The sequence below is a fragment of the Megalops cyprinoides genome, chromosome 9 (genome assembly GCF_013368585.1).
Source record: "Megalops cyprinoides isolate fMegCyp1 chromosome 9, fMegCyp1.pri, whole genome shotgun sequence".
In the NCBI taxonomy this organism is placed as follows: Eukaryota; Metazoa; Chordata; class Actinopteri; order Elopiformes; family Megalopidae; genus Megalops; species Megalops cyprinoides.
In genome coordinates, this window is record NC_050591.1 from 155,386 (window position 1) to 178,212 (window position 22,827).

The 22,827-nt window shown below is 47.3% G+C and overlaps 1 protein-coding gene across 3 annotated transcripts in view; it reads left to right on the top strand.

Annotated features, from left to right (window-relative positions):
* The window catches only part of sgsm2 (small G protein signaling modulator 2), a 49,080-nt gene extending 27,200 nt beyond the window's left edge, over positions 1 to 21,880 (top strand). Inside the window, exons 3-24 of one of the 3 annotated variants that reach the window (XM_036536329.1) lie at positions 2,317 to 2,485; positions 5,898 to 6,062; positions 6,427 to 6,494; positions 6,822 to 6,970; positions 7,082 to 7,216; positions 8,197 to 8,321; positions 8,569 to 8,636; positions 9,045 to 9,208; positions 9,780 to 9,915; positions 10,688 to 10,822; positions 13,650 to 13,809; positions 14,075 to 14,139; positions 14,595 to 14,740; positions 14,824 to 14,952; positions 15,351 to 15,533; positions 16,727 to 17,113; positions 18,491 to 18,615; positions 19,160 to 19,242; positions 19,618 to 19,727; positions 19,841 to 19,937; positions 20,026 to 20,193; positions 20,538 to 21,880. In XM_036536329.1, coding sequence (XP_036392222.1) covers positions 2,317 to 2,485; positions 5,898 to 6,062; positions 6,427 to 6,494; positions 6,822 to 6,970; positions 7,082 to 7,216; positions 8,197 to 8,321; positions 8,569 to 8,636; positions 9,045 to 9,208; positions 9,780 to 9,915; positions 10,688 to 10,822; positions 13,650 to 13,809; positions 14,075 to 14,139; positions 14,595 to 14,740; positions 14,824 to 14,952; positions 15,351 to 15,533; positions 16,727 to 17,113; positions 18,491 to 18,615; positions 19,160 to 19,242; positions 19,618 to 19,727; positions 19,841 to 19,937; positions 20,026 to 20,193; positions 20,538 to 20,626 — 3,056 coding nt within the window. In that variant the 3' untranslated portion in view covers positions 20,627 to 21,880. The remainder of the gene's footprint in view (positions 1 to 2,316; positions 2,486 to 5,897; positions 6,063 to 6,426; positions 6,495 to 6,821; positions 6,971 to 7,081; positions 7,217 to 8,196; positions 8,322 to 8,568; positions 8,637 to 9,044; positions 9,209 to 9,779; positions 9,916 to 10,687; positions 10,823 to 13,649; positions 13,810 to 14,074; positions 14,140 to 14,594; positions 14,741 to 14,823; positions 14,953 to 15,350; positions 15,534 to 16,726; positions 17,114 to 18,490; positions 18,616 to 19,159; positions 19,243 to 19,617; positions 19,728 to 19,840; positions 19,938 to 20,025; positions 20,194 to 20,537) is intronic. The other 2 variants (XM_036536330.1, XM_036536332.1) reach the window with 2 other exon arrangements.
* Positions 21,881 to 22,827: the final 947 nt, after the last annotated feature.

The following is a 22,827-nucleotide window of genomic DNA, read 5'->3' on the forward strand; positions in this document are numbered from 1 at the left end:
TGTGCATTGTGACTTCCAAACTTGCCTAAACTGTGTTTTGACTTTGTATCGTTTTCAGACTGTGATTTTGGATTGTGTCTCGGCTTGGTTGCTTTCGGTTGTTTTGGGAGGAGGACAGGTAAGGTGGGGGATCCCTGCGTTAGTTGTTTCTTTTGTATAGGGTTAGGGTAGAGGCGGGTGCCACCTGTGTATAATTTGTTTTAAGATAGTGTAGTTGTTTGGGTTTTTGTTTGGGTCTGCCACCCTTTTGTTTTGTCGTTAGTTGTATAACTTGGGTGAAAGTGTTTAGGGTTGTTTTTGTTTTGTTAAGTTTTTTTCATTGGCACCACCTGGCATCCTCTCCCCTTTTCCTGTGTATGTTGTTCCTGTAAATATTGGAAATATATTGCACGACCTTGTACGTTGCTCCCGTGTCTGTGTGTTTCGTCTCTGCACCGTCCAAGCCAGCATTGGTGGTGGGTCTTCTTTTTGTGTTGCGTCCCTCATCCGTACCCCTGGACGCTATTACACTTCTGGGACATAACAGTGTACATGCAATGTAATATTAGCATGTCTAGTGGCTAGTGCATTAGCCTGAAAGATGGGTAGCATCTTCATGCCTTTGCTTGTAATTCTAATGTTAGCTAGCTGATGAACATTCAGGCCAAGCACCCAGCTCCAAACCCCATCAAGCCTTCAGGCTGTGGGGAGCTTCTCTACATGAGATCATCTTACAGGACCCACGCCCATAAACCCACAGCCACAGCAGGGAGTAGAGGGGGTTCCCTCAGATCTTAATGCCCTAATGCTACATGTCTTCTCTGGCAATCGGCAGCACACAAATCTTCAAGTTGGGGCTGAAAATTCCTAGAGAGGTACCATGTTGGCAGTGTGAGGCCAGGGTGAGGGGAACTGAGGTAGTACCTTAAAGGTTGCAGGTTCAACTTCCAGGTGGTGTCTGCAGATTCTTGTTTCATTCTGTACATATCCTGCTGTGTAATTGGAACAGCCTAGTTTAGGACAGCCATTATGCAAATGTAGAATAACAGTGTCCAACTGGGCCTTGTTTGTTGACAAAGTCCTATTTACAACCTGTAATCTAATAAAAAAAAAACACATTTAATTAGGCCTGATTTTTCTCCCTTATTGCCATTCCACATCACTGCAGTCTCTGATGTTCTGTCGAAGTGCTTTACTCCTTTTGCTTAGAAGCTTTTTGGTTTTAAATATGGAACTGTCTGTCAATGAAGTGAGAAGCAATCTGTCACATTAAATATGCATAGAAACACACACACACACACACACAAACTTGAAATTGGACTGTATAAGGACATTAAACACAATGTCCTTTAGCTCCTGTTCCTTTGGTGGTAGTTCAGCAGTAAAGTTGGTATTATGGCCATAACACTGGGATTGCCTCTGAAACATAGTCTATTATGTTGTCTTGCCTTCTTCGTGGCTGGTGAGCTATTGATGGCATTTATCATGCTGGGAGACTACGGCCAGACTGAGGGTTAAGACAACTGTCAAGACAGACGTAAATCTTCCAGACAGCCTCTCCATACAAAAATAATAATGTCGCCTTTATTGCATTACATTAATTTTGTTTGGTACCTCCATGTGGGTCCCGAAGCATTACAAGTCAAGCTCATAGATTAGCCATCTGCTTCAGAGCTGAGCTACATCTTTCCTGCTGGGTGTTAACTCTCTAATTTATTCTACTTTCCAGACGCTGGATTTTAATAGCTCTATAGTGGCTGAAGTGTGGCTGTTGTCATAAAATATGTAAGCTCATTGCCCAAGGAGTACCATCTAACAGCTTCAACCGGCTATTTCTCTTGTGAGCTGCTGGCTCTAAATATTTAAGAAGACAGCTCAGGCCGGGCCATGTTGCCAATGCCACAGCATTCCAGAGCTGTGCTGTGACCGCCACAGCTCCGCCTCACACAGCTGAGCATGTGCCCACTTGGAGTCTCAAAAAAAAAACAACAGGGAAAAAGCATTTACTTTACAGAAAGATATTGCACCATGTCTGTAAAGTTAATTATTTCCTCCTGCAGGAATCATGCTAATGTGGGAACAAAATTACCCAGGAACAATTTTCTGTAATAAAAGCATTCATGCAACTATTGAAAATGACTTTAAATACAGTACATTAACTAAGGTACGTTTCCTTCTTCTCCTCTCTCTCTCTCTCTCTCTCTCTCTCTCTCTCTCTCTCTCTCTCTCTCTCTCTTTTACAAAAGTATTCCTTGATGGTTTTAACAATTGAAGTCGCTTTAAAATCCAAACCTCAGTTTGTCTCTTTCTCTCTCTCTCCTTCCCTTTCTCCTGTAGGTACCATTGAGGCTTGCCTGACACACATGCTGAAGCGTAGAGCAGCTGGTTTCCTACGCAGTGATAAGATTGCTGCCCTGTTCACTAAAATTGGGAAGGTGAACAGCACGGCGGGGGATGTGTGCCAGAGGGTGCAGGAGCAGCTGCAGCAGCAGGCTGAGGTCACCAGGTCAGATGCAGCAGCTGAGCACACAGCACTTCCACACCATCATCATGAACACACAGCACATCCACACCCAACACACAGCATATCCACACTGTCATCACCAACACACCACATCCATACCAATACACAGCATGTCCACACCAATATCTCCAACACACAGCACATCCATACTATCACACAGCACGCCCACACTATCATCTCCAACACACACCACATCCACTCCAACACAGACCTAGGGTTCAGGTGGACACACGTAGATGTTGTTGCCTGACCCTTGGTCTGTCTGTGCCACTGTATAGAAGCTGCCCAGTTGTGTTGAGATGTGAGTGATCTCCTTGTTTCGCCAATGCAGTCTGCATTATGCTGATGTGAGATGGGGGATGTCTCCTCTGCCCTTTATTGCTATCCCAGATCTCCAGCCATAATCCTTACTCCTCTGCAGAGGAGAAACTGAGAAATGAACCAAAGCCAGCACAGCTTTCACCCCCCACCCCCCACCTCCCTGTCCTGCTCATGCACACCCCCAACCCCACCCTCCAATCTCACCCCTATTTCAACTGGGGCTCCCTCTCTTTGTTACTCATGTTGCCATGGCTACATCATCATATGTCACCATCAGGAAAGGGAGGACAGGAAACCTGGAGTGCCAGCGATTAAGGACACAAATTAATTTCAAACATGGAGAGATTATGGTGTATGATTCTGATACGGTTAATAAAGGAAACAGGCGTGAGAGCACTACCCCACATGAGGTAAGGAGCCCCCCTTTTCCCCAAGTCTGTGACCGACACCATGCTCATCATTACTGTTGTTATTTTTTTCTTCTTCATTTGCTTTGTTTTGGTTTGATTATGTAATTCTCAGAGGTCTAAAATGCGATTAGGCCTGATGAGCTGATGCAGGCAATTTGCTGCACTACACCCAACAGTCTTAAAGGCCTCATTGACTCCACCCTCAGTAGTGCAGTTTTAATCATTAAAAGGATATATTCCTAAACACTGCCCTGAACACTGATGTACTGCCAAAGCTAAAAATTACTCCTCACACGGGTTGAAGGATTCTTGTTTATTTCACAAAGTAAATAACCTTCTGATATGATGTTAAGTTATTGTCATTTATTTGGATTGTTTACTCTGAAAGGTTAGACACACAGAGATACTGATTAATAGCTGCAAACAGTGTCGCAAGGCTGATATTAATGTGCTTTAGATTGAGCTGCTCCTCTGCTAGCCTGTGTCAGCCATGTTGTTGAAGGTGGCCAGTGCTAATCTCCCCACAGTAACCAAACCTCTGAATGCTCAGGTAGCACCCCACCCTGGAATCTCCACACCAGAATCTCCACACCAGCATCCCCACACATACCAGCATCCACACACCAGCATCGTCATACTAGCATCCATACACCATCAGCCTCCTCACACACATCAATGTTGCAGCACAAGGCCAGAGCTGGGCCTCACAGCAGGGGCTGACAGTTTCTTAGTCATAATTCTCTTGTTCTATAAATACAACTTTCACTTTGTTTTCAATTCCCTCTCAAGCACAGAGCTGGCAGGACAAATCTTTACAGACAAATACATACCAGCACACTTGCCCCAGAGAGGAAATGCTGAGTTTTTTTAAGCTTCCAGATAACAAAAAAAGAGGCCGCCATGGTCATCTGTTTTTCTTGCTGTTACCCTTAAAAATCACCCTTAAATTATTTAATGTTCCTCACTTCCTAGTGTGTCCATCTGTCATTTTGTAACATATTGACTGTGTATGTAGTCCCTGTGAAACAGCCATTATCAGGAAGTGTCAGACTGTGTGTAGAATAAGCAAAGAGCACTTTTTGGGAAGAGCCACTTCTGAATGGGAGGCATTACAGACTCAGAGGTGGCTCTGAACAGCTCCCGCTTTTGGAAATGGATGTGCAGTGCCCTTGTCCCGCAGGCCATCTCCAGCAACCTGTGCTGCAGTCTTTTATCTCCCTGTTTTTGATTCTTGGGTGTTGCCTGGTGCCGTGGGGGATGGCCAGGGTGGTTGCTTCATCTGTGCTGTGAGGAGCCTCCCTGGGCCTGGAGTGGCTCTGAGAGTGGGAGTCGTGACAGCAGGGGCTGTGCAGAGCTGCATCTACCGCCGTGGCTGCTGGAGATTACCGGGGAGAGGGCACCATTGGGAGGAAGAGGAGGAGGCAGCTGCTACAAACCCCACTCTCCCTAACAGCTCTGGTGTGAAGAGCTGTTTTTGATTCATTTTTTCATGTCCGTCAAAACACTTCAGGAAGCTATGGAAGAAGCTGCAGTTCTGGGCTGGGGTAAAGCAAAACAAAGCCATGTGGAAATGTTCACACAGCATTAAAGTGACATGCCCCATTGAACCCGTACATTGTGGGTTGATACCTTACCAACCTGACCCTGTTTGGGGAAAACCCTACACTCCAGCTCAACAGGGGGTGCTAATGCAGTCGTGTTTCGGTTCAGTTCACTTTTAAATGTCAGAAGAAAGCTGACCTCATTAAAACATCCACACATTTACAAATACCATGTACTGTGGCTGACAGTGCAGCAAGACTGTATTCTGTATATCAGCTTTACCCATCTGAATCTGTTTTTGTGAACATCAGGCCAGCTTTCAATGCGAGTGAATATTTTAGCCCAAAGTTTTCACAGAGAACAGTTTTTCTGAGAACATTTGTTTAAAAGTGTAGGACTTTGCTTTCTTTGTTGGGGTTAGTCGGAAGTAGCATGTGAATTTATGTTCCAGAGGAAAGTGGCTAATTTACTTCTCAATGTGGCATTAATGGCTGCACTCCTAATAGATGGGCTCAGTCCTGGCACTCCCTTGCTAATTTATTCACATCTGTCTCCACTTGTCTCGGTCAGGAGTCATTCCAGCACAGATCTGAGTGATTTACTGGATGAGCGGCCCCTCCAAACCCTGCGGGACCACTACCCTGGGCCTCCAGGCAGGGAGCTGTCCTCCTTTGCTGAGTTGAGCAACTGCTGTGCTTTCATGTTGTAATGCCAGTCTTTCTTCCATGGAAATGGCTGAGTTTAGATTGTTTGCCTTTGTGGAAAGGTGATCAAAGGCCAGTTGGTATACAGTTTGAGAGGTCTTAGCATGATTGAGGAGAGTTACCCAACTGCTGAGACTTCTGGGACAGCTCCTGGTTGCGGCCTGGTGGGTTTTGGTTAGCAAACCCTTAAACTGGAATCTTTTGCCTTTTACCTTTTGTTTCACCCAATAGCTGAGTAACAAGAGGAGTCAGCATGCAATTCAGCTCTGAGGCTCTGCCCTGTGCCACACTGCCACCTGGTGGTAGAACTGATACTGCGTTCAGTGCAATCTTGTGACACTGAGAAATGTGACCTCTCTCTCTCCCTCTCTGTCTCTCCCCCTCTCTCCCCCCCCCCCCTTCCCTCCTCTCTCTCAGAAGGATGCAGAACACAGGGCAGGAACCCCTGAGGAGGCAGGGTTCGAGTGCTGGCCGCGCCCCCCAGCCCCTCTCCGCCCAGGCTATCAAGCATATCTGGGTGCGCACTGCACTCTTCGAGAAGGTGCTGGATAAGGTCGTCCAGTACATTGTGGACAACTCCAGGTAAGGCAGCACTGCAGTTCTGACCCAAAAGGTTCCCCTCTACCCCCTCCGGCCCCTTTTGCTCACCTTAGGGGGTTCTGTCAGACTTTGCTGGAAGTCTGCGCAGAAGAACGCTGCCTTGGTGTTTTGCTTTTTGTGCTGGATGGTCCATTTTCTGAGACACGCTCTACAGCCTGTGTTCTCAGTAATGACCAGATGAAAGACTGCAATGTGATCCCCTGTTTGATGTAGATGCTAATGGAAATGGCCCATGCTGCATTAGGGCTAATGGCCTGCGAGGTTTTGTTTTTTCTGTGTGGGGTTAGACTGAGGGGGAGGGCTGCTTCTGTGTGTGAGTGAGCACTGCCGTTGTGTGTCTCTGCAGTAAGTACTATGAGAAGGAGGCCCTGATGCATGACTCAGTCTGTGGCCCCATTCTGGCAGCTCTGCTTGGTGAGTCCCACATCTCCCAGCATACCACACACACCTACAGCACACATACACATATACCACACACACCTACACCACACATACACCTACAGCACATATCCACGTATACCACACACACTTCAGCACATATGCACGTATACCACACACACACCTACAGAGTTCCTAAATCTATGTCACACGTACACCTACAGGGCTATACACCTATACTACACACATTTTCAGAGTTGTATCTATGGTAAACCTTCAAATGTACTCTGACATTTTCTGTGTCTGTACTGTTTTAAATGTAAATGTAAATGTCCCTCTACCATGTGTTCCCCTGTCTCTCAGTTGGGCCCTGTGCTCTAGAGTACACCAAGCTGAAGACGTCCGATCATTTCTGGACCGACCCGTCTGCTAACGAGCTGGTCCAGCGGCACCGGATCCATGGGGCCCATCGGGGGACAGACCCATCCCCTGGCCGGAGACCCGCTTTGGGGGTGCGAGAGCGAGCGACCGACAGAATGCAGTGTCATAGAAATGTAAAATAGTGAGGTGGCACATAACCCAGTGAGCCAGCAATCCCTGTGACGTGATGTTCCCTCTCTCAGATCCGGAAGCGGCAGTCCAGTGGGAGCATGGTGGAGGACCGCTTTGCAGCATCAGCGCGGGAGTATGTAGAGTCACTACACCAGAATTCACGCACACACCTGCTGTACGGGAAAAACAACGTGCTGGTGCAGCCGGTGAGCTAGGACACACACACACACACACACACACACACACACACATACACACACGCGCATACACACACACACATAAACATACACGCAGACACGCATGCACACATACATATACATATGCACGTACACATATGTACATATTTAAATACTGTATATACATACACACACATTCATAGAAACACACACACACACACACATTACATGCACGTTGGAGCAGACGTTTCCCATAGGCCTTTGTGTGGGATGCTTGCTGCAATGGGGATTGGTTTTGACCCCCAGTCACTCACATGGCTCAAAAATGCATTCTGCCACACAAATCCAATACTGTGTGAGAGAGGGGGGGAATATTAATCAGCCTCTGTATACTCTCCTCTCTGGAAAATCCTTGCATATGATAACCATGAGGCAACCTAGTAGCCTCTGAACCAGCATGGTCCCTCTCTCCCTGTCTCGTTCTCCCTCTCTCCTCTCTTCTCTCCCTCTCTCCCTCTCCTTCTCCCTCTCTCTCACTCTCCCTCTCTTCCTCTCTCTTGCTGTCCTCTCTCCTCTCCCTCTATCCTCTCCCTCTCTCCGTGTCCTTCTCCCTCTCTTGCCTCAGCACAAATGTTGTCTGCTGCCTTTGGACATATATGGCCATACAGCTGATTCTCTGGGTTGTCAGTGCTCTGTGATGGATCTGGGTGCAGTGCTCTGAGGGGTTGGCACAACTATGTGACAATCAATACTTCAAATGAGGAGGGCCAGTAGGGAGAGAGGAAGATTTACCTCTAATTGGATTTCTGTGTGAAAGCAGATAGTTAAATCCTGCTGCAGCCATAATTCTGCCAGCCTGGCTAAGGAGGACTATATTTCAGCCAAGCTGTGCATCACCTATCTGTCCCTCCCTCCCTCCCTTGTCCATCTCTCCATCCTTCACTCTGTCCCTCTCTCCTTCTCCCTCCCTGTCTCCCTCTATCTTCCTCTCCTCTTTCTCTGGTCCCCAGAAAAAGGATATGGAGGTGTTGCGGGGATACCTGTCCCTCCACCAGGCAGGGGAAAACCTCACCCTAAAGTGGACCCCCAACCAGCTGATCAATGGGACCCTGGGGGACTGTGACCTAGAGAAAAGGTACCTGATCCCCTTTGCCCCACACCATACACAGCACTACCCCCACCTCCATTGAAATTTAAATAAAATCGTGCTCAATACATAATTGTATTTACCGGGTTCTCAGTGTACATTATTGCTAAAGCAATGTTACTAAATGCCAATAATGTAATGTAATATAAGTACAGTAGGAATAATTAGAAAATAAGTCAAAAAAGCACATCATTAGAACTGAAAAACTATCCCTCCCTTTCTTTCCCTCCAACAGTATTTACTGGGATTATGCCCTGACTGTGCCTATTCGACAGATCGTCTGCATTCACTGTCACCAGAGAGGTGAGATTCACAGACTGCAGCAGTCTCTCTTTCACTTCTCATAACCACACAAAACACTCTTTCACTGCTCATAACCACATAAAAACACCCTTCCACTGCTCATAAACACAGAAATGCCCCTTTCACTGCTCATAACCATAGAGAAATGCCCCTCTTGCTGCTGATAACCACAGCAAAGCAGCCAGGAAGAGCATTGTTTCAGCATCACAGTTTCCAAAGGGTCAAAAGACCAAAGTCTTACATTTCCGTTACAGATGTTGTCATTTTGAGTTTTTCAGTAGTATAATATCATAAGGTTGATGCTGTGTGGTCAGTTATACATAAGGCAGTGAGTCAGACATTGGGCAGTAACGGTCAGTGGCAGGTGTGTCTCAGTGTGTCACTTTCTGCTCACTGCTCTCTCCACAGCGGACTGCGGAGGAACCCTGGTGCTGGTGAGTCAGGACGGCATCCAGCGCCCCCCGCTGCACTTCCCCCCAGGGGGGCACCTGCTGGCCTTCCTGTCCTGCCTGGAGACCGGCCTTCTGCCCCGAGGGCAGCTGGAGCCCCCTCTCTGGTCCCAGCGTGGCAAGGTGAGGCCAGACCCTCTCTGGATGGGGAGGAGATTGGAGTGCGTTCACCAGGGCAATTAAGAAAGCCATTGAAGCCACCCCTCTCTGACAGCCCTCCACTTGTCAGGGTATACTGTACGCCTGCCGTGCCAGAGACAAACACTCTGTCCCTGCAGGGTAATTAGCCCCCAGCTGAATCTCAGCAGCCCACAGGCTGGGTGGCTGTCAGGACACTCTCAGAGAGATCTCTGTGCTGTTAGCATCACAGGAACAGAAAGGGAGAGAGAGAGATCTTGTGCTGTTGGTATCAGAGATACAGAGAGAGAGAGTCTCTCTGTATTGTTAGCATCACAAGAACAGAATCACTCTGTGCTGTTGGTATCAGAGATACAGTTGGGGAGTCTCTCTGTGCTGTTAGCATCAGAGGAACAGAGTCACTCTGTGTTGTTAGTGTCAGAGCAGCAGGGAGTCTCTCTGTGCTGTTGGTATCAGAGATACAGTGAGAGAGTCTCTCTGTGCTGTGCTGAGCGAGAGTGATGGCCTTTGTCATCTCTCACTGTGTATGTGTTTTAATGATTGTGTGTGTGCTCAGGGGAAGGTCTTCCCAAAGCTGAGGAAGAGGAACAGCACAGCAAGGCTGGTAACAGAGCAGGACACTGGGGGAGAGGAGGACACCGCTGCCGACTACGTCTTTCGCATCGTTTACCCCGGTCACCGGCATGAGTCCAGTGAGTGACAGTGATGTCACCCTGAGGGCAGGGCTGGGCAGGGCCCTTGGGTGGGGTCCTGAATGGAGAACTCTAAAAGGGTCAGCAAGGACCATATGCTGCTGTTCCTGAATCTCAACCAATCAGGAGCTGGCACTGGGTGTGGGCAATGCGTATGTAAGTTTAATGGAACAGGAACCGCAGAGTGGTGTCAGGAGACCTCTGTGCCATATTTCAGAGAAAGAGTAATCCTCTGCTTAGTGGGAGCAGAGATTAAAGCAGAGTCTGTGTCCGTGGAGAGGACAGGAGGTTTCCTCAGAGTGCTGTGTGTGTGTGTGTGCGTGTGTATATCTGTGCGCATACATGTCTGTGTGTGAGCATATGTGTGTGTGTGTGTGTGTGTGTGTGCATATATGTGTGTGTGGGTGTGGGTGTGTGTGTGTGTCTGTGTGTGTGTGAGTGTCTGTGTGAGGGTCTGTGCATGTGCATGTGTGCATACGTATGTGTGTATACATGTGTGTGTGTACGTGTGTGTGCTAGAATGTGTATATGTCTGTTGTGTGTGTGTGTGCGCACGCGCATGTGTGTGTGAGTGTATGTGGCTGTGTGTGTGTGTGAGTATGTGTGTGTGTATGTGGCTGTGAGTGTGTCTGTGCTTGTGTATATGTGTTTTTGTGATTATGTGTGTGTGTGTGTGGCTGTGAGTGTGTGAGTGTGTGAGAGTGTGTGAGTGTGTAACTCTCTGACTCTCCCTGGAGGGGTGCTAAACTGTGTTCTCTTATTACCCGAGCAGTCACTATAAACTACCACCACACGACGGGCAGTCGTGCGCCCTCTTTGGACGACGATGAGGAGGAGGAGGATAGACTTCACGCAATGATTTCAATGATCTGCTCGCGGAACCTCACAGACCCTAATGTCATGAAAGGTTTTTATCATGAAACCTTGCTCACGCTGCTGTCTGAGACCACAGGGCCTGGCCCAACAGTGCTGCGGGAGGACCCGGATCGGCCAGATCCTGCTGACCCGGCCAGGCGTGCTCCTTCCAGGCCCGCTCTAGCAGGCCCTTGTGTTGCCATGGTGATCTCCACACTTGTAGGAGAAAGCTAGGCAGGGTGATGGTTCTCTCTGCAATGAACTCCACCACTCACCACTGGAAGAGAAAGAGAGAGAAGGAGGGAGGGAGAGAGAGGCGAAGAGAAAATGAGAGTGGAAGAACAAAAAAGAGAAGAGAGGCAGAGATTGGGGCTGTGCAGAAAGGGAGAGACTAAAAGAGGCCATTGTCGTTAAGACACCACCCGCTCTCTGTATCTGTACTGTAGCTGGCATGTCTAACTGAAAGGGAAGCTGATTCCCTTAGTGCTGAATCTCCCCATATCAGTAATGCTTGAACCTGTGCTGGTGGCTGTGTAGCTTAATGCTTAGCTGAAGCATGTTTACACAGCCCAGTCCCCAGCCAGCCTTTAAAGTACTTTTCTTTGCGTCTGCAGGCTTTCAGTAGGAACAAACCCTCTTTCATCTGCTGTTCTAACTGAAAAAGCAGCAGTTTCCACAATGTAGTGTCCGCCTGGTAACCCAGGACCACCCCTGTCACCCCACTCAGCCTCCGCGCCTGACCGCCACCCCTTGCCTTCTCCCTGAGCATTCTCCCCCAGGGGTTACCTCCAGATGAGTCTGTAGGGAGTCTGGCGCTTACGTCTGAGATGTGTTTCTCTGTGAGTCACCCCTCACTGTCGTCACTTTTTCCATCTCACATCCTCCATGGCTCTCAGGTCGCCAGGGACCCAATCCTCCCACTGACCGATTGACACCCCCCTCCCACCCCCAGCCGATTGCTGTCACTTCCTCATGCTCGGGGCCCCCTTCTCACCTGTTCCAAGCCCATCTCCCCTTCCAACACATCCCCCTCTCGTGCTGTGACACATAGTCATGTACCGGATGACAAAAAGATTAGTTTCACAGAGGCAGTCATTTTAAAGAACTGAATGCCACTTTTCAAGTTCAGTACGTCTTATCTGGAAAGCATCGATGACTATTCGAAAATAAAACTCGGGAAAAGCATTTCGTTGGACATACCAGGTGGCACCCAATCAAGTGCCCCCTACAAGGTGGAGCTGTAAATTCTTCGTGTCCATTCAGACATTTTCACTTAGTTTTTCACTATACGCTGAGGGCTCCAGATGCACTGTAAACAGTTGTGATTCTATGAGAGGTCAGAGGTCACTAGAGGAGTGGAGCTGTGGAAATCTGGTCCCCCTCCTCTCAGCACTGTTGAGCTCGGGTTTTTGGGGCCGGAGGAAAGATGCTTCAATTATTTGCTGTTTTCCTTTGCAACTCTTCATTTGCATTTACTTTCTGGATTCCACTTTGGGTTCCACCCCTTCCTTTTGTTTTACTGCAACATGCTTGCCTATTTTGCATGTGATATTTGCACCAATATCCTTTTCCCCTATGTGTGTATTTCTGCATATTTGTAAGAAATATCTTCTCTGTATTTTGATTTTTTTGTAAAAATCTTCCTTCTTTTGCTTTGGTTATTTTTTGATTTCATTCCCTCTGTTGACCCAGTGTTCTGCAATGCTGTTCACTGTAATTCTTCACTGATTCGGTCACCTTTTGTCACAATGCGTAGGTCCTGTGGGGTTCTGCCGTTGTAGAAACTTGGATCGTTCTGTGAACACTCTACCCATTGACTCTAGAGTAGCGATTTGAACTCACACAGCCTAAAGAGATTTAAGGGAGAGAATGCCGCGCGTCATCTGCCCTTCGTTTTTTTTTTTTTTTAACGATTATTACCAGAGAGAGGCTACTGTTTATGACAGGCTGTCAGCTCCAACCTGAAGAATTAAGGTGAAGAGCATTTAATCAATGTTCAAGTTTTTTTTTTTTGGTTTGTGCATGTGTATTTGTAAACGTGTGCACCTCTTTGTGTGGTTTGTTTTGCTTCTCCTTTTCTGTTATTATGGTGAAAGTGCATCCAGCATGTCTCCCTCTTGCAGTTGACTCTGAAAGCTTCTGTTTGGCCTTTGTTCTGTCTGCATCGTGTGGCTCGAGTAGAGTGCTGAACTGCACCCCCCACATTGATTCTTCCTGATTTGGTTCACCTTTTATGTTCCTCGGTCACAGGTGCATGCCCTTCAAAGTTTCTAACTCATGCTTTTTTAAAATGTTTTTACAATGTGTTCTGGCAACATAAATGTATACCTTGTACATCTATGTACCCTTTTTTTTAAAGCATTTGTTTTCTGAATGAGTAACTTGTGTGACAATCACTTTCTGAATTGGAAATCAGTACCTTAATTAGCCTGAAGGTGGAGCTGAGGAGTCTGTGCTGAACAGGTGTTTCTGAGGCAGTTTACTTTATACACAGCTTAGTTACACAAAGTGATTTCTGGGAGTAGATTGGTACACTGAAGTAACACAGTCATTTTAAAACTTTTGACTGCAAATGGCATATGGCCATGTGTGTTTTTTATACAGCGCTGTGTTGGTTAATATATGATGTTTTAAAATAGATTTTAAAAACTGGGATAAAAGCATTCAGGTGAGGGAGATGCACTGATGTTCTGTTCAGCTGAGCAGTGATTAACAGAAAAAGGACAAGAAAGCTGAAAGATCACACCTTATGCTCCTGGAGATGCAGATGTACTGCACAAGGGAGAATGGAGAGGCCCAGATCATACAATATAGCGTGTTAAATCTGTCTCTCCCTTTCTCCTTCTCCCCATGTCTCTGTCCCTCCCTTCCCCCCCCAGATCACGGGGAGATACTGGAGGCGCAGGCTTTTGGGGGCAGCCCATTGTCATGGCAGCAGGGAGAGTGCACCAGCCACATGTCGTCCTGTCTGTCCTGTTCCACTGCAGGCAGCAGCACGTCACTTGAGCTCCCACCTGGCTGTACCTGTATGCACGACCGGTGAGAAAGGGAGAGAGAGAAGAAAGGGGAAGAGAGGGGGGGGGTGTGAAGATAAAGAGAGATGGAAGAAAGGGAGGACAGAGGTAGAGAGGGAGGGATAGAGGTGGGGAGATAGAGGGGGATAAAGGAAGAGGAAGAATGAAGGGAAAGAGGAGGGATAGAGGTAGAGAAAGAGCAAAGGGATAGAGGTAGGGAGAAAGGGAGGGATACAGGTAGGGAGAGGAGAGAAAGGAGAGGTGTCTCACTGCTGTGTTTTTATATACAGTATTCCCCTGAAGATGCTTTGCCAAAACATGAAGAGGCAGATTGTCTCCAGGGCTTTTTATGGCTGTGAGTGAACTTCACCTGGCACTTATCCCATCTGAACATCACCTGTCATCTGTTCCACCTATACACACAGACTTTGTGGTAGCCATACAAGAAATACTTTACTGGTCTGTGTCTGACATACAGACTATTGTACTAATGTACTGAGAATAAGGCACTAATGGCTCACCGCTGCATGCCACTCACATCCTGCCCAGCACCTCTCATGATGTCACACCCTTTAGGCTCTAGAAATATATGTACCTGTCAACATATACAGCTGCTGTAAGCCGCTGTAAGTTAATGTTGTGAGTGTTACAAAAATGATGAGTATTCCAAAAACTTCAGGAACACTTGCAAATTGTAGATCCTTGAGATATGTTTTATTGTGTTACACATTAAACATAATACACAATGGCACCGGTGTTTGTGTCATTACAGACATTTGTCAGAATGGTGATCATTTCTTTGTTTATCAGGGCTGGCCTACTGTCGCCACCTGTCCACTGTACGCACACACCTGTCTGCGCTGGTCAACCACAACATTGTGCCGCCAGACAAACCCTGTGAGGCTTCGGGGGGACTGAGTAGAGATGTGTGGAGCAAGTATCAGAAGGACTGCAAGGTGAGGCTGGGTAATGCTGCATCTGGGCACAGGAGGGCAGCGTAGGACAGGCGCTTAGTCTCTGTGTCTCTTTTTCCATTCAGAACTACAAAGAGCTGGAACTGCTGCGGCTGGTATACTATGGGGGGGTGGAGCACCAAATTAGGAAGGAGGTGTGGCCTTTCCTGCTGGGACACTACAGATTTGGCATGGGCAAGAAGGATATGACTCAGGTAAGTTCTGGCCAGGTGTGGCAGCTTAGCTTATTTTAGAGCACTGGTATAATATGACTGGACAGTATCCAACCCACTACCTTGAGTACATTTTTTTGCTTGGTTTATTTGATGTGGTGGGTTTGTACAAAGAAACAAAAGGAAATATGATCTGGCAGCAGTTACTGTTGCAATGGCTAATTAATAAAAAGCTAATTGAGTGCAAAACTGTTGCTGAATTGCTGAATTAAATTTCTTAATGCATTATGGGTGCCAAGACAAGGCACTGACTGTGCTTAATTGTGTGTGTGTGTGTGTGTGTGTGCGCGTGTGTGTGTGTGCGTGTGTGTGTGTGTGTGCGTGCGTGTGTGTGTGTGTGTGCGTGCGTGTGCGCGTGTGTGTGTGCATGCACTCTGCAGATCGATGAAAAGATCACTACCAGGTACCAGCAGGTGATGCGTGAGTGGAAGGCTTGTGAGGTCATTGTGAAGCAGCGGGAGAAGGAGACGCAGTCGGCTATCTTGGCCAAGCTGTCCTCTGGGAGCAGCATTGACAGCCATGTCCTGCGTCTCCTTCACAGAGACTCCACCCTCAGCAACGAGGTGATCACACCCGCACACACATACACACACACACGTATGCTTATACATATACACTCACACACACAAAAATACACGCATACGCTTATATATACACACATACACTCACACTTACAAATACACACCAGTACATACACATTAATACATACACACAAAAATACATACATATGCTTAAACATATTCACGTGCAAACTCACAAATACACACACATGCTTGTACATACACACAGAAAAATACACACACATGCTTATACATACTCACATGCACACATACAAATATATACATATACACATATACGTATACACAGACCCATACTCACACACAATAATAGACACATATGCTTATACATATACAGACACACAAAAATACACACATATCCTTAGACAGTGCAAACACACATACTCAAACCCATAAATACACACACATGCTCATTCATGCATCCATGAGCATAAATACTTACCTACACTCATATATACACACACACACACACACACACACATATAAATACACTGGGGTCCGAAATTATTGGGACACTCACTTTTTTTTTCTGAAAACCCACAATATTTTTGCTGCATATTCCATCAGACATTGGGAAAGTCATATTTATGTCAATTTCAGCTTCATCTTCTGTGACCATGTTCCAACCTTGTTAGGTTTATATAGGCTTCAGTATGAGTGTTCAATTAGGGGGCAGGGCAACGTTCAATCAGGCCTAATTGAAGTGATGGTCATTTTTGTTCTATAAGTATGTAGGTACCTTTAAAATTAAGTTAATGTCATGGAATTGTCAGTTTGTTTGGCAGAATTAATGTCATACATATTATTAAAATGTTGGAAATAAGGGTAGTCATCAGGCAATTGTGTGCCAACCACATAAAGAGATGTTTTGAAAATGTTAATAGTTGCCAAAACATGTAACTGTTTTCGCCACACCATAAATTAGGTTTGAGTGATAAAACTAATAGCTACATGGACACATCCACACTTAACCACAAAATGCCCAGGTGTCCCAATAATTTTGGACCCTAGTGTATATATGCACACCCATACATACAAACGCTCATATTATGACACATTCATGCATACACACATCCTCAAACACACACACACACACACACACACACACACACATATAGTCATACACATATAGTCACACACAGTAGGTAGGGGGTTAATCCTCTCCCTCTCTCTGGCAGGTTTTTATGTCTGTGGATGAGCCGGATGGGGGCGGACAGGACACGCCAGGTGGGGGGTCCGGTACCCCGACTTTGACTGCTGTGGTGACTCCGGCAGCACTGGCCCCAGACGAGAGGCCACTAGTGGAGTTTGACTCACCGGACTCTGGTCTCCCGTCTTCACGCAACTACTCGGTGGCCTCGGGGCACTCCCAGATCCTGTCCAGCATCGAGGACAGCCAGAGCATGGAGGAGGAGCCAGGGGAGGAGGTGGGGGAGGAGCTTCCACAGGGAATGCTGGGAGGTCACAGTCGGCAGGACTCCTTGTGTGAGGAGCGGCTCTGCGGCCAGATGGACAAACTGGCAACCAGCAGTGAGGGCATGCCCGTGTCCTTCTCCTCTTACACGGTACTACAACGCACACACTGTCACATCTCACACACACACAGTCACATCACACACACACACACACACACACACACACACACACACACACACACACACGCACGCGCACGCGCACACACACACAGTCACATCACACACACACACGCACACAGAGTCACATCACACACACACACACACACACACACACACACACACTCTCACATCTCACACACACACACACACACACACACACACACACACATACACACACAGAGTCACATCACACACTCACACACACACACACACACATTTACATTTACATTTACATTTATTTATTTAGCAGACGCTTTTATCCAAAGCGACGTACAAACGTGCATACAGTAAGTATAGCGACAGTACCCCATACAGGATGTGTACAGTTCCACAATGAGACAGTTCTCAGCTGAGAGCAAGGTCTGTTTGAGGACACAGTACTATCAGATTTGTACAACTACAGCGTATAGGGCAACTAATACGATACACTTTCAAACAGCAAACATCAACAACTTCAAACAGCGCAATGAGTGTCAGGGTAAAGGTGGCGACAAGAAACAACTTAAAAAGCACAGCAATTTACGACAGCACTGATGGGGGGGGGGGCAGCAATTGTGTGCTGGGTCAGTCCAGGTAGAGTCTGAAGAGGTGCGTCTTCAGGCCCCGTCTGAAGGAAGGAGCTGTCTGTAGCGGGACAGGGAGTTCGTTCCACCACTGGGGAGCGATGTAGGTGAAACGCCGAACACACACACACAGTCATATCACACACACACACACACACACACACAGCCGCATCACACACTCACAGTCACACACACATACAGAACCATCATGCACACCTACACACACATACAGAGACATGCGCACACACAGCCGCATTACACACACTCCATCCTACCTTCCCCAGCATCCACACACCATGTGTACATCTGTTACTCTGTTACACATGTACACACTCCCGTACACACTCATACATTCACACTCACTCCCTACCTTCTTTCACACTCATACACACTTATAATCATACATACACACTCATTATACAGACACACTCACTCCCTACACTCTCACAGTCACACACACTCATTCCCTTGTCTGTCTCTCACACTCATACACACTCACATACACGCACTCACTCCCTCTCTCTGTCATACTCATAGACACGCAGGCACTCCCTTGACTCTCACACTCACATTCATAGATATACACTCACTGCCTACTCTCACACTCTCACCCTATTCTCTCTCACACTCATACACACACTCATTCCTATGCACACACTCACTCCCTTGTCTCTCTCACAGTCATATACACACACACACACACACACGCAGTCACTCACTCACTCCCCACTCTCTCTGTGCTCAGATTGAGCTGCTGGACACAGTGGCGCTGAACCTGCACAGAATTGACAAGGACGTGCAGCGCTGCGACCGCAATTACTACTACTTCACCCCAGACAACCTGGAGAAACTGCGCAACATCATGTGCAGGTCAGAGGCCACGCACACCGCACAGCTTACCAAACCTGTAATGACTAATGTTAGCCAGCTGACCAGCTACCATGGATTTAGCAAACCAGAAAGTCTGCTAGCTCTTACAGTGGGTGTTTTACTGTGACAATGTTCTGTACTTGAGCTGCAGATAACAGAAACCAGTGCTAGCCAGTGCCATGCTGAGGCTGGTCAGTTAATTCGCTGGCAGCAATTATACATCTCTGTGTCCTATTAGTCAATTAACCTGCCTGCCTCCTTCCGATTGGACACTCGTGTCATGTGACATGCAGTCGGTAACTGCAGTGAAGGCTCCTCCTCTGCACTGCTGCCTCACACAGCAACCAGAACTCCTGTTGGAGTGAGGAGCCTGAAGTTGCAGCCACACACAGGGAGAATGGGAGAATGGGGCTGTAGAGCAGAGCAGGTTTGGGATGTGCACACAGTCCTGTCCCATCCTTTCCTTCCCTCCCTCACTTCCTCACTCTCTCTTTCTATCCTTCTGTCCTCTCTCTCTTTTCTTTCTCTCTCCTTCACGGTGAAGCTATGTCTGGGAGCATCTGGAGATGGGTTATGTCCAGGGCATGTGTGACCTACTGGCCCCTTTAATGGTCATTCTGGAAGATGGTAAGAGTAAGCCAGCTAAACACACACAGACACAAGCACCCACAAGCTCACACACACATACCCCGTTGACATACAAATACACACTCTCACACACAAACACACACGCACACAAACACACACGTAGACATACAAATATACACACCCACTCACACACACACACACACATGCACACACACATGGCTACAAGGGCTTTGCAATGACCTTTATATGAGCATAAAAGCATTTGAACATATTCCCCAATTACTTTCAAAACTGAATGTATTTTCATATACAATCTTGAACGCAAATCTCTTGTATTTGAAAATGCTGTATTTCAAATGTATTTTTGAGTGGGTGTCTGTGTGCTGAGACGTTGTGTACTGTGTTGTATCCCAGAATGCCTTGCATACAGCTGCTTCACCCAGCTGATGAAGAGGATGAGTCAGAACTTCCCTAGTGGCGGTGCCATGGATACTCACTTTGCCAACATGAGGTCGCTGATACAGGTGACCACACTATGTCTTGTCTCCACCAGAGGGCAATGTTGTGGCATGTGCACTGTGCTCCCTGGCTGATCTCAGACTTGTGTCTGTGTGTGTATGCGTGTGCGTTGCCGCAGATCCTGGACTCAGAGTTGTACGAGCTGATGCAGCAGAATGGGGATTACACACACTTCTACTTCTGCTACCGTTGGTTTCTGCTGGACTTCAAACGAGGTGCCGAGTCAGGGCTGCAATCCCCGTGTGACAATACCGTTTGGGTCACAGACTTGGGCCCTGACTCTTTGACTCTCTCCATCTCTAGAGATGCTGTATGAGGATGTGTTTGCCATGTGGGAGGTGATCTGGGTGGCCCCACGCATCTCCTCCCAGCACTTTGTGCTCTTCATCGCCTTGGCACTTGTGGAGGTGTACAGGGAGATCATCCGCGACAACAACATGGACTTCACCGACATCATCAAGTTCTTCAATGGTTAGCTGCTCTCTTTCTGTGTTTGTGTGAAAACTCTGACCCAGTGTTTGTGTGTGTGTGTGTGTGTGCGTGTGTGTGTGTGTGTGTGTGTATACCCTTGGGCAAGGTATTTAATCCAGAATTGTCTCAGTAAATGTCCAGCTGTGTAAATGGGTAACGTCAATATTGTAACCTATGTAAGTCACTCTGGATAAGAGCGTCTGCTAAATGCCAATAATGTGATAATGTGTGTGTGAATGTATATGAACTCTGATCCTGTGTGTGTGTATGAAATCTGAACTTGTGTGTGTGAGTGGGTGATTGTGTATGAACTCTGACCCCATGTCTACGCATGTGTCTAACAGAGATGGCAGAGCGACATGATGTGCAGAGAATTCTGCAGTTGGCGCGGGAGCTGGTGCACAAGGTCCAGAGCCTCATCGAGAATAAGTGAACGTCATGGGGGAGGAGCTGAGAACACAGGGGGAGGGCCAGGAAGCATGACAGGGGATAAGATGGCACAAGAGGCAGTGTGGACTTCCTTTCAGTGTGTGACCCTCAGAATAACCACTCCCCACCAGCTTCTCCCCATGCCCCTCCCAGACACAGACTGCCCACAGCAATGAGCAGCAGCCCTGGGAGGGTGCAACTCTGGGTGTATTTAACTTGCTGTCACAGAATGCGATTGTGTTGGACTTCAGACTCGTCTGCATGCTTGTGAGTTTGATCACACTGTGACCCAGTTTTGAGTTTTTATGTAAAATATACACACGAACACACACACACATATGCGGTATTTATTAGATCGTTTTAGATCAGTCCAGTTTACAGTAATGCCTCAATCCTCACATGGAGCCTGTACATCAGTCTCTTCCACTCAGCAATCTCTGCTCTCTGGAATCCGAGGATTTAAGCTGGGTTCTTCTGCTCAACCACCACAAAGCCCAATCCTCCTCTCAGTGGTGGCTGTACAGGGGCGTCAAAGCAGAGTACATGTGCAGAATACCGTAAAGGCAGAGCACATGTCTGGACATGTCTATACAATGTGGTCAGAGTGGAGCATGTGTGCAGAACATGGTCAAAGCAGAGCACATAACAGAGCACGTGAGTAGAAAGCAGAGCGCGGTTGCCAATGGATTTTGTGCCAGCCACTTCCCCACTAACATAAAGCCACGAAAATATTCCAGTTTAACTTGTGACCAAAAGAACTGTGCCAACGTAAGGACGTTTTCATGGTGTTTGTATGGGAGGTGATAACTCTGGATTCATTCTGCTGCTCTCTTCATGTTTCTGGGATTTAATGGCTTGGAATTGTTGACATGAAAATATGTTGCCTTCATGAGAATATTCACACACTTCTCTTCACCGTTTGCACTTTGAAGACACTCCCCAGCCTGCACAACTTTGGGTATTGGGGGGGGAGCTGGGTGGTGCCCCTGTCAAGGGGAGACCTCGGGGGGTGGGGGTGGGTGTGGGAGGGATACTTCCACAAGACAAACAGGTGTCCTGCCACGTGCCCTGCCCGCTGCTGCTGATCCAGCTGGGACTGGCCTGCAGGGATGCTCCCTAGCAGACGGACTGTAGAGCTTAGAGTGCCAACACACGGACAGACATGGACAGATGGACAGGCAGGGGTGGGTCTGTTAAACTGAACAAACAGCCCCCCCCCCCCCAACAGCACCTACGGCACTCCCCCCCACCCCAAGCCCCCAGCCCTAACCATCTGACGCAAATGTTATAGCCACATCTGGAAAAGACCAACATCTGTGATTCAGCGCATGTCTTCCCCCTGCCCCCTCAAGGCCCCTCCATCCCCCCTGTCCTCTCTCTGATACCCCCGCACAACCTCTGCATGTCATCTCCATCTCCGTGGATCAGGCTGGCCAGCAGGAGCCCCACCCCTCCTTGAGCGGAGTGGGGAGAGGCCATGACCATCTGTCCCTCTGGCAGGAGCTGGTGTACCAAAGCCTGGTGGCATGCATATATTTCCCCCGAGACTGTTTTACTAGCTGTATTAAATATGACACTTTTTATTCCTACTGTGCAGAACGATACATTACTCCCTCTGTCCATCTCTGCCACTGTACAGAGTGATAGCCCAATATTTCTATACAGGACAGTAAAGAAGGTTTATTTCAGATTCTGTTTTTTACTTTGGTTTCATTGTTGCATTTCTAAGACCATACCCCTGTACGCTGCAGATCAGTGAAGCCTTGAATGTGGCATTCCTTCATTACACGTTGACTGTTATGTGTTCTTTATTAATGTGGTGCACTGACTCTTATTTATTTAAACATATTTTTATTTGGAAAACCAATGTTTGGATGACAAAGTATGTATTGTAAAGGATGTATCATTTATCTTGAATGTAAGATATTAATAAAAAAGGTCTCATTATTATAATTAATTATGACCTTGTTAGACCGATGAGCATGTGACCTGCTCTCCCTATATTACAGCTGAATGAGAGAAATCTACCTCTGTGGATCATCTACAGGTCATGTAGAACCTTACTGGATCTCTGCAGGTTTCTATCCAGGTTTATTTATGCATCGGACCCAAAGATCAGGCTGTGTTCCAGAAGGCATGCTTGAGCACCAGTAGAGGTGATAGTAAAAATGCCAGCATTCTGAGGTAGTGTGTGCTGAACACACA